Source organism: Hibiscus syriacus, unplaced genomic scaffold (genome assembly GCF_006381635.1).
Source record: "Hibiscus syriacus cultivar Baekdansim isolate YM2019G1 unplaced genomic scaffold, ASM638163v2 tig00112261_pilon, whole genome shotgun sequence".
In the NCBI taxonomy this organism is placed as follows: Eukaryota; Viridiplantae; Streptophyta; class Magnoliopsida; order Malvales; family Malvaceae; genus Hibiscus; species Hibiscus syriacus.
In genome coordinates, this window is record NW_024063289.1 from 2,338,479 (window position 1) to 2,350,411 (window position 11,933).

Below are 11,933 nucleotides of genomic sequence, written 5' to 3' on the forward strand. Positions count from 1 at the left end.
GTCCAAACCTGCTATGTTGATTAAAATCTTCTTTGTTTTAAATAATATTTTATTTTATTTAAGTAATTTATCAAATAATATTTTTGTTTAAAATTAAAATCATCTTTATTTTAAATAATATTTAATCTTTTAAATAGGAATTAAATAAACTTTTTTTTTCTATAATTTACCCTTTAATAATTAATTACTGTACAAGTTAAACTTTTTTCCCTCTCTAAATTTACCCTTTAATTATTATATAAGTTAAGAGATAATTTTAGGAGTTGTTCTATTTATACACAAAGTGAAATCATTTTAGTTTAAGCAAATACTGAATCTTGATTCCATAGCCTTCAAGCTTTCATAAGCATACACATTCTATATATATTAGATACAAGTATTAATTTAAAATCATATTTGGTGATTTTAAAGTATTTATGCAATGATTTTAAGTTTAGAAGATGACGTTGGTTTATCATAGAGTAACCCTAATTATGTGGTGCAATGTTTTGTAAATTAGAGTTTTGTGAATGATACAAACGGGTCGAGGAGGACAAGTGATGGTGAAGGATTTATTGTGGAAAGGAGATTAAGTGTTTCAGTAGTGAACCGGTGAGTAATAAGTCTTGATATATTCCAGAATTGATTTATATGGTTTTCAGTATAAAAAGTGAGTTTCGCCTACAAAAGGCGCGAGCCTAGGTTCCAAAGACGTTTTGCGCCTCTGTGCGACTTGCGTCTTTTAAAACTAAAATTTTTTCGAGTTGCTTGTGAGCTTTTCGAGTCAAGTATCAAGTAGCTTGTTTCGACTTGTTAAGAATTTGAGTCGAGTTTGAGCTCGAGTCGAGTCTATTTGATTCAAGAGTTGACCGAGCTTCGACCGAGTCGATCTCGAGTAGCTTGCGATCTGTCTCGTCTCATTTACAATCCTAGTTGGGAGCACTTATTCCCAGTTATTACTGCTATCCTTTTTTGCAAGTGTATCCTTTTTTGAAAGTGTATCCCTTTCTTCAAGATTAGCAACATTATAATCCAAGTTTGTGAAATGTGATGCTTCAGTAGTTTAATGCTTGGGCTTGAAAGCGGAACTCACTTGATATGGGTTTTATGTAAAGCATGTCATGCCACCTTGGTGACTTGATGGTTGTCGTTGTTAATTAGGTTCAGTGGATATAACCCTTTTAGTTTTTTGTCATTTTATTCAATAGGTTTAGTAGCTAAATTACTTCCATGGTAAATGGATAGTTTTTCCAATATCATCCAGGGCTACAAGGAATTTTGGTCTTGCTTGCATTAGATTAGAGTTGGTTGAATAACTCTTAACATAGCAAGTTCCTTGCCTCAACAAAGGTAAAAAAGGTTGTCGGCTAATTGGTAGCTCATAGTTTGTGACATCTCGCTGAGAATATGTTGAAGTATTATGTAGACTCTTGCAGTATTCTTACTACATGTAAAGGTTTTGAAATCCCTCTTCATAGCCTTAATTTATAATCGAAGAGATATAAGTATTTATTTAGTGATTTTAGAACCTAGATGGCAGCATGATATTGGAGGGAATTGCAGGTGACTGTGAGTCTGATTGTATATGCATAGTATTTAAGCCAAGGATCAGTAAGTTTAGAACCTAATATAAGTCGAAAAAACCATGAGAGAGAGTGTTAGAGAGAGAGCGGGAGAGAGAAAGTATCTTAGGTTTTCAGTCCTCCGGCGAGGATTGGACGGTGTTTGTGGACAATCTGAGTAAGAGACTCTTAGAGAACAGTTAAGGAAATTTTTCAACAACAGGGTCGTGTATTGCGAGTTTACATTCCGAGTAGTTATAGTAAACCGAATTATAGAAACCATACTTTTGCTTTCGTTCAGTTTGCGACGGAGGAAGGATTGAAGAAGGCGGTGGCAAATGTGAATGGTATTTGGATTGATGGAAAGAAAGTATGTGTCGGGGTAGCTAAGTATCAGAAGCAGAGGTCTGGGCAAGTTGCCAGTAGAAATTCAAAAAGGGAAGAAGATACGTATAAGGGAGGCAACTGGAGAAGAAGAGTTGGTATTGAGTCCTTCAATCGATTGAGGGATGAAAGATCATATAAGGATGTGTTAGCTTCCAATGTTGGGCTGAGGGAAGTTCCGGTGAGCAAAGAGAATAGGGAGGGGTTTCCTAGAAAGGAATCAGGATTGAGGAACTTGTGGGAGATGCATATTCCTTCGGACGAATCGGATTGGGTGAAAAGATCATTGACAGGGATTATTAAAGCCCACTTCGACTTGGAAATAGTGCTGAAGGGGTTGGCTAGCGATGGGATCAAAGTCAAGTTAGCTAAATGGGGTTATGCATGGCATTCATACATTTTAACCTTTGCTTCAGTGGAAAAATTAAAGGAGGCGTGGTCGAGCAGATTGGAGGAATTGTCATTTTGGTTTGAATGGCTTGATACGCTTTTGAATGAGGAAGGCTTACCGATGACTTTTTGCTCGGTTGAACTAGTTGGAGTTCCCTTATGTTGGAATGTCCCGTTTCTGGAAAAACTTGTTACAAGGTGGGGGAAGCTAATTTGCATTCATGAATCGATGGTTAGAAGAGAGGATATGACGTCTGTAAGGGCACTGTTGAGGGTGGCTAGTCCGTTTGATATACCGGAAACAATCACTGGGATCGTATGGGAGATCTTATAAAGTTAAAATTAATTTTGGCTCGGTTAGTATGAAACAGAATGATTTCTCATCAGCGAATTCAACGGTGGACGATGGTGGAGTGTACAGGGAAGTTGCAGCATCTGAGGAGGGAGAAGATCGGTGTTCAGGAGGGGTTGGTAGGCTCGACATATTAGCTGAGGATACTAGAGGTAGAGTAGACACATGGTTGGAAGGGGATGAATGTACTGCTGTGGTTTGCGGCTGTAGGGGTCAGCAATTAATGTGGCAGGTAGGAGGTCAACCTAGTGGAACAAGGGTGTTAGAATTACAAGAAGAAGGTTTGAATTTAAAAGGGGATTATCTGAGCCTCAGGTTAAGGAATAATTTATGTTATGGTAGTGAAAAAGCCCACTCAGATGACTTGAGTGAGCCCATCTAAAAAAAATACAAGATTTTCACCAATTGGGCCAGCTGTTAACTTAATTAAATTGGGTTATGGTAAACAGAAAGAATCTCGGGTGGAGATACAAGGTAATCTGCAACAGACAGTTTTGGATGAATCAAATATGCAGAATTTGGTTCCTGCTAGGCCTGACTTCAATTTAAAAATGATTGCTGGAGGATACAATGATAGAGTACAATCTCAATTTAGAGGGATTTCAAAAAATTCTAATGCTGAAGTGTTAGAGGAAGTAGCTGATATGGAAAAAGAAGCAAGAGGTATGGAGGAAATAGAGGTGTAAAGGGAAGCCGTACCAATCCAAAAGGTTGAGAATCAGGTGCTGGGAGTCAATAAGGAGACTTTTTCAAATGGTTTAAGGAGTTGGAGTCCTTTGGATCACATGTCTAGAAGTTTGTGCATTAGGAATGTCCCGGTTGGAAGGTGGAATAGAGGAACTGTTTCTAGAGTGTATAGAAGATCTAGAGTAAGAAAGGTTTGGTTAAATACGAGCAGAGAAGATGGGGTATTGCAAACTAAAGAGTTGGTTCATCAAAGCAGAAAAATACTCAATCCTATTTCGAGCAGTCAATCTTATCCAAATTCCTTGGTGGAAGGTTCCACTAATATCGATGAGGAAATCGGTGTTCCTTTGAATTCAGCAGTGGATATGTCTCAGAATCAAGGAATGTAGAATAGTATTCTACAGGAGCTAAATCTGATTCAGTGACAGGAAAAGAGAGTAGAAGAAAGAGAAGGCTTTTGATTAGAGATGCTTTGGATGTGGTTAGTTACCCTACTGTCTCTTCTTCAACATTCTTGCAGTTCTTGGAGGAGGTTATGGCTACATGGGAAGTCAGTAAAATACTAGGGATTTGATTTAAAGAGGGGAAGAAGGCCTTTTTGGATAAAATTATAAATCTTGAGGAGAGTTTGGCCGAAAGTAGGGAACAGGTGAAATCAGGGGAATAGGTTTCTTATGTTGACTTGCTTTAAGGCTTTGGGTTTAAATTTCTCTTTATGATAAATCTTAAAATTATTTCATGGAACGTAAGGGGTTTTGGAAAAAAGGAAAAATCCAGAGCTGTAGCTAATTTGGTCAAAAAGAATAAGCCGTGCATTCTCCTCATTCAAGAAACTAAGCTAAAAAGGTGTTCTTTGGCTCTTAGGAGAAGGATAGAGGGGAGATTTCTTAAAGGAGGAATTTTTGCTCTGACAGTGGGATCTGCAGGTGGATTATGATTATGTGGAATGGCAATGATTTTGAAGTTTCCAATAGTCATTTAAGTGGCAGATTCATAGCAGTTTTTGGGAAGTTTAAGAATTCAAGTGAAGAGTGTGTGATTATTAATGTTTATGGTCCATCCATTGAAGCTGAAAAGGAAGATTTTTTCAGGGAGTTGTTGGAGTTTGTTTCTGCTCAAAATTTGTCAATAAGCATTGGGGAGGACTTTAATGTGTATCTCTATCCGGCAGAGAAGTTGGGCAAGTCTCAAAACTGGCATTCTATTGATATACTTAGAAATTTTTTATAGCAATCAAATTTAATTGATCTTCCTATGATGGGAGGAAGGTATACTTGGTGTAATAATAGAGAAGATTCTATTTGGGAAAGACTCGACAGGTTCTTAATTTATGGGAAGTTTTTGATAGGTTTTCCGAATGTTGTGCAAAGACTATTACCTAGGTCCTTATCTGATCATAATCCAGTTTCATTGGAGGATAAATTTGTAAATTAGGGTCCCAAACCATTCAAATTTTTTAATTACCTTTTAGAGGAGGAAGGCTTTAAGGACTTGGTTAAATCTTCCATGGATGATTTGAGGGGGAGAAATAATTGAAGGGGTATCTTCAACATTTTACAAGGAACAAAAAAAATCTATCAGAAATTGGTCTAGAAGCAAATTGTTTGGGATTTTAAAAATCCATTTATGATTTGGAAAGGAAAATAAATGAACTGGAATGTAAGGCACAAGATGGAAAACTTTCGAAGCAGGAGTGGGATCAGTTGATGCAGTTTAGATCGAATCTCTGGAGGTTGTATAGGATTGAAGAAAGCATTTGGTTTCAGAAATCAAGGACCAAATGGATTAAAGATGGGGACAAAAATACAAGGTTTTTTCATCTATCTGCGCTGAACAGAAGCAAAAGAAATGAAGTTTTAAGCTTGAAGATTAATGGGACTGTTGTCTCAGATCCCCACAAGATTAAGTTACATATTTCGGATTTTTTCAAGACAACCTACAATTCCAAATCAACAATGGAAGTGGACTTATTCCTGGATTTTGCTAAGCTGTCAGGGGATCAGTCTAATAAGCTAGAGGAGCAATTTTTAGAACAGAAAATATGGCAAGTTATAGCTTCATCAGACAACTCTAAAGCTCCAGGACCGGATGTCTTCACCATGGGTTTCTTTAAAAAGTGTTGGCCCAGTTTAAAGGACCACGTGTTGAATTTTTTTAAAGATTTCTATCTTGGAAAGAAATGGGAGCATGGTGTAAACCATGCTTTTCTCACGCTTATTCTGAAGAAGCAAAATCCGGATAGTATAGAGGACTTTAGACCAATTAGCCTTGTAGGCAGTTTATATAAGATCCTCTCTAAAGTTGTATCTAAGAGATTGAGTTGTTGTGTTGGTGATATCATCAGTCATTCCCAGTTTGCTTTTATACCGGGGAGACATTTGTTGGATTGTGCTTTTATCGCAAATGAAGGAATTGATTATTGGAGAAAACAAGGGTTAAAAGGGGTTGTTCTTAAAGTAGATTTTCGTAGGGCTTATGACTCTGTTGAATGACCAATTTTAATCAAAGAAATGTCAGAGATGGGTTTTCGTAATAGATGGATATCGTGGATATCATAGTGTCTTTCAACAGCCTCAATCTCGGTCCTAGTAAATGGGTCTCCTTCGGAAGAGTTTCCTATGGCCAAAGGACTTAGACAAGGTTGCAGTCTATCTCTACTTTTGTTTAACATAATAGGTGAATTGCTTCACTTGATGCTAGCTAAAGCAGTAGACAGTGGTCTTTTCCAAGGTTTCGTTATTGAGAAATCTAAAAATTCTGTTCGGTTGTCTCAACTCCAACTTGCCAATGATCTAATCATTTTTTGCCAAGCATCTCTTTCCTAGATTAAAAACGTTGAAAGAGTGTTAATGATTTTCAATATAATGGTAGGGTTGCATTTAAATCTAGCTAAGAGCAAGCTGTTTGGTATTAATGTGGATGAGGCAGTTTTAACAGATTGGGCATTAGAAGTGGGTTGTTCAGTAGGTTCCTTTCCCACAGATTACTTGGGACTTCCCCTTGGTGCTAAGAAAAATTCAGAAGCCCTATGGGATCCAGACTTTAAGAACCTTAGTTCCAAACTTGCCAGGAGGAAAGCTTCTTGTCTCTCATTAGCTGGCAAGACAGTCTTATTGAAGTCGGTGTTAACATCCTTACCAATTTTTTTCTTATCACTATTTAAAATGCCTTGCAAAATTGGTAAGGAGTGAAATTCTTTAATGGCCAGATTTTTATGGGGGTAATGAGGAAAAGAGGAGGGTATACTGGGTGAATTGGAATACAGTTTGCAAGCCTTTGAATTATGGTGGTCTTGGTGTTCTTGACTTGAATATTTCTAATCGGGCTCTATTGGAAAAATGGGTGTGGAAGTTTGCCAATGAAAAGAATTCTTTATGAAAAAGTGTGTTATGTAGCAAGCACAAGGTTAGTTGCAATACCATGTCTATTACGAAGGTTTTTTCTCCCAAATCTTCCTGGATTTTGAGAGGCATTGCCAATAATTTCTTGAAGAATGATTCGGAGGGTGATTGCTTCAGATCATATTCAAAGTTGAAAGTGGGTAATGGAAAGTCTATTTCATTTTGGATAGATGCATGGGTAGATGAGCTTCCTTTAAAATATCTTTTTCCTAGAATATATGTGCTATCACCAAACAAATGGGGCAAGGTTGCTGAATTTGGTAGCTTTGAATCGAACGGTTGGGTGTGGAATATTCAAACCAGAAGGAATTTGTGTGATTGGGAATTGGATCAGTGGATGGATTTGATGACAAAACTGAAGGATTTTAAACTGTCAGATTCAGTAGAAGACTTTCTATCTTGGTCTGCAAGTGTTGATGGACTGTTTTCGGTAAAATCTTGCATAAATGCACTTGGGAGGGTGTCTGGGGGCTCTGATTTGTGGATAAAAGGGGTGTGGTTGGGATTGTCACCATCTCTTGTCGAAGCTTTCCTGTGGCAGCTAGCTCATCAGAAAGTGACAGTAAGAGCAGAGTTGGTGAACAGAGGAATACAGCTAGGTGATGATATCCTTTGTCCTTTTTGTAAGAAACACGAGGAATCATTGCAGTACTTATTTATTTCGTGTTATGTAGTATGGGAATTATGGAATAAAATAGCAAGCTTTTGGGATCTAGCCTTAGTCTTTCCAAAGGACCCTCCTTCATTGCTTAGCTTCTGGGGTGAGTTGAGGGTGAACTCGTTGATTTGGAAATTTATTCCGGGAGTCGTATTTTGGTCTATTTGGAAAACTAGGAATGCAATGGTGTTCGAAGGATCTCCTCTTGACAGGTAGTCTCTGTTTTTCATTATTAGATTCAGGTTATCTAAATGGTTTCTAGCCAAGTACCCTAAGATTCCTATTCACGAGGATGTGCTGATTGGTGACCCATCTCTTGCAGATGGTATTCAAGTTTAGAAATCAAAGGATTGTCAGGTGACTCGCTGGCTCCCACCCACTATAGACTTTTTGAAGATGAATGTTGATGGAGCTGTAAGACTAGATGGCTCGAATGGAGGTATAGGAGGTATTTTAAAAGATTGGAATGGCTGCACTCTTCTGAATTTTTCAGAAAATGTGGTCAAGGTCCCCCTCTAGTTACTGAGTTAAAGGCTATAAAGAGAGGAATTGAATATTTTTGTCTTCTTGTTGGGTTTCTGTTGGTAGGTTGATTGTTGAGAGTGACTGTAAGTCTGTAGTGGAATGGATTCAGTCCCTGGCTTTGCCTCTTGTTTTTTTCTTGCCTTTAGTTAAAGAGATTTCAACACTCATCTCTGATAGGGTGCATTCAGTTAGGTTGATTCCAAGGGCGTGTAATGGGGAGGCAGACAGATTAACAAAGAAGGGGATTGGTTGATAGTATGGTTTCATTAGTGGTTTTTCCTATTTGTGTTAGTGGGTTTCTGTTGTTGGTAGAGTTGTTAAACTTTATGTAATCCAGTATGGAGTTATTGTTAAATCTTATGATTAATAAAATTTTTAAGGCACTCTTTTCCTCATTCCGCTGATTAAGGAGCTTCCATTCAAGCTCCATTAATCAAGAAGGGGATTTTTAACGAGGTCTGCAATTCCTATAAAAAAAAATTAAGTTTAGAACCTGAGTTGCTTTTGGTTCTGTATAATTGTTTATTGATTTGTACAATTCAATTCCTGAGTTGATATTCTTGGGTATAAATTTTTATGGACTTGTATAGTTTGTTTTCTATAATCCGTGCTTAGGTATTTTACGAAGGCACTGATAATTGTGGCATATTGTGATTTGGGAAAAAATTACTATCTTGTTGCCTTTAGTTATTGAGCTCTATACTATCTTTTTCGCTGTTAATGGTTTGCATCTTACTTTTTTCTTGTTTGCAGTATATTTCCCTACTGTTTATTGGAATCTTGATCACCATATCAGTTCGGGGTTTCTTAACAAATCTAATGAAGGTAATCTGGTTTTTGGTGGGCTGTAATTTTTGCTGTTTTAGTTGTAGTTTAGTTGTTAGAGTTACCATATGCGTTGCTACTTGATTTTATTGAAAATCAAAAACTCTTATTGCCAATTCATTGTTGATTCTGGTAAATATTTCTTTCTTTTTATATCATTTCATTGTAGGCAAGAGCAGCACAAGCTCTGTGGCATCATTGGAGCCTCGTACACTATATTCATATTTGTTAAATGAAACTGTCTTTGTTTTAGAAGCAGTCTCGTATCATGTAGTATTCTGCTGATTAACTTGATATGTTTTTGTTGTTTGCAGTTCTTCTTTGCAGTTTCCAGAGTTGGCAGTGGATCTTCAAGCAATGTTGTACTTTTCCTTTCAGAAATTATGGGAATGTACTTCCTCTCTTCAATTCTTTTGATAAGAAAAAGTTTGAGGACCGAGTACAGGTATGGCTCGATCGATAATGACATATTTCCTGTTGCTTTTTAAGGAAAAAAAATGTTGCATCCAATTTGTAATGATAATCTGCAAGTTGTACATAGATCTCTTTTGATTGAAAACCCGAAGCCATATTAGTTTTGTGTATCCCTTGGCAGGTTGATTATAACAGATGTTTTGGGTGGGGATATTCAGTTTGATTTTTACCACCGATGGTTCGATGCAATTTTCGTAGCCAGTGCTTTCCTTTCCCTGCTTTTGCTTTCTGCACATTATACATCACGCCAGGCTGACAAACCCCTATTGATTGATGTAAGTAAACAATTGAACATCAACGAATCACTTCATTTTCATGCTTTTGCTTTCTTCACATTATACAGCTCGAGCGTTGTGGGGTGCTCACTCTTCCTCATACGTAATCGACTCTTGAATCATTTTTAAAATGAATCTTTGGTTACACAGATTGGTTGTATTTTAAAATAATTTTTTTTAAGAACTCTTTGAAAAGATGTTTTTAGGTATTCGACCTATCTAACCCAAAAGATAGATGACGACTCCCAAATTTTTTTCACCTAAAGTCGAGAATTGCTCCTGAAAAATTTAAGGATCGTTTCGATAGTTTGGTGACTCCACTGAAGACATTAGTGTCTCAAACCTTAAATTGGTTATATGTTGTCTAGGAACTTGGAAATTGTGAATTTGACTTTCATTTAATTTACTACCCTTTTAATTCCTTTTGAGTACTTCATTGCGTCATGCATTGTTCTATTTTTTTTTTGTAAATAGTGTACTAATGTTTTATTTCCTTATAAGAAATGGTACCTATTGCTTTCTTGCTTGTTTTATACTGAATTCATCTTACCGGACTGTTTTCCTTGTTTTAGATTTGCCGCAAGGAAGCATGATTGTAAAATTTCAGTTCAATTTTAAGCCCCAAAAACAGGTACCGATTTGAATAAATCCAACGCTATTTATATTTACCATGTGATACATCTTCAGTTCTTTTATGAGATTCATATTTTTCCATTTCTTAAATCGAATTGATATTCGTTTGTGTGGAATTGTGTTTGTCATTATTGCAAAGGAGTAATTTTGCCCCAACCATGTTGATGCTTAAGATGATATCAAGGGCCTTAAGTTCTCATGAATATGTTAAAACATTACAATGAGTGATCATTAATATCATCATTAAGGTTTTATTTAAAAAAATGGTTGGTTCTAGTAGTTAGGGATGAGCGATGGAGAGAATTGAGTAAAAGAATTTTGAGTTTTTCCAATTGACGAGTCTTATATTATAAATCTAACTTGATTTGAAATTTTTTCCGAGTTGAGTTTATAAAATTCGAGTCGAGTTGTTCGAGTTTCTATTCAAATTTAATTTTAAATATTTATGATATGATATTATTTGATTTCAATTTAAACGTTTTTATATAATTATGTACAATTACATATTTTTTATAATTTTTTCATATGTGATATAAATATATCGTATAGAGTCGAGACTCAAATCAAACATGAAAATTAATTAACTAATTCCTAAATATTTTGGGTTATTCGAGATCTATTTTATAATTCGACTCAAATTTTAATTTTTTTCGAGTCAAATTTATGATGTCAGCTCGAAATGATCTTTCTTAATCAACTCGAGTTTTGCTCACCACTACTAGTAATGTGTATCGGCATACCATTCATGCTTTTAAATGCAATATGTACGTTTTTTTCATATATGTTAGGTTTATATCTAACCTAAACTTTCCCTTTTTCTTTTTCCTGAGGTTAACAGACTGTCTCGATATATATATATATATATATATATATATATATATATATATATATATATATAATAATTTAGGGTGATCATAAGGTAGTATTTGTTCATAATTTCTTTTAATCAGTCACATACACATTGTTGTACATGATTTTTGATGGTTTTGCTTATTTGCTGACAAATCACATTTCACTCTAATTGTTGTTTTCCCTTTCATTCTTGGTTGCAGATTACTTGTGTAAAACACACTTTGAAAACCCCTTAAGTCTGGGTTTGTGTTTAACATCACCGATTTGTGGACTCAACTCCAACATATAATTTTGTTTATGATGTACGAGATGCCTATTTGTTTATTTTATCAGTTGATAATTCCTAATTAAATTACAATTCTTTAACTCACGTATTTTCAATACAAACGCTGCCAAATGCCAATAATTATAGTGAGTGGATGCTTGGTTTCTGTTTGTATTTTTCGTTTTTATTTTTAAAAATAAAAATACTAATTTTTTTTTTCAGTAAATAAAAGTTGTTTTCAATAATAAAGAAAAACAATAAAAATAAGAGGTATGAATAAGTGGTTAAAGAGATGTTTGTTTTTTGTTGAAGTTTTAGGTTCAAATATGTTTGTAGGGATATATGAGCATTTATTATTAAATGGTTAAGGTTATTTTGAATAAATATTATCTTATAATATTTTCATATTAATAAAAAAATAGGATGTGTTAGATATTTTTTTATTATAATGTAAAATTGATAAATAAGATAAAAATATGGACTAGAATATGATTGAAGATTTTGTAATTTAAAATATTTAAAGTAGTTTTGTGTTTATATAGACTTAAATATTCATCAAAAGTTGAATCATAATTTTCTAATTAAAATTTAAAAATCTTTTGTTGTCAACGTTTTTAATTTTATAAGAAGTTTACACTTTAAAAACAAATTTATTATATTTATATGAATAT

The 11,933-nt window shown here is 35.1% G+C and overlaps 1 protein-coding gene across 2 annotated transcripts in view; it reads left to right on the forward strand.

Annotated features, from left to right (window-relative positions):
- LOC120176948 (GPCR-type G protein 1) overlaps positions 1-11,248 on the forward strand; it is a 30,115-nt gene extending 18,867 nt beyond the window's left edge. Inside the window, exons 11-14 of one of the 2 annotated variants that reach the window (XM_039183222.1) lie at positions 8,692-8,763; positions 9,078-9,208; positions 9,359-9,512; positions 11,198-11,248. In XM_039183222.1, coding sequence (XP_039039153.1) covers positions 8,692-8,763; positions 9,078-9,208; positions 9,359-9,512; positions 11,198-11,233 — 393 coding nt within the window. In that variant the 3' untranslated portion in view covers positions 11,234-11,248. Of the gene's footprint in view, positions 1-8,691; positions 8,764-9,077; positions 9,209-9,358; positions 9,513-10,084; positions 10,168-11,197 lie in introns of those variants that run through there. The other variant, XM_039183223.1, reaches the window with a different exon arrangement.
- The last annotated feature ends 685 nt before the right edge of the window (positions 11,249-11,933 follow it).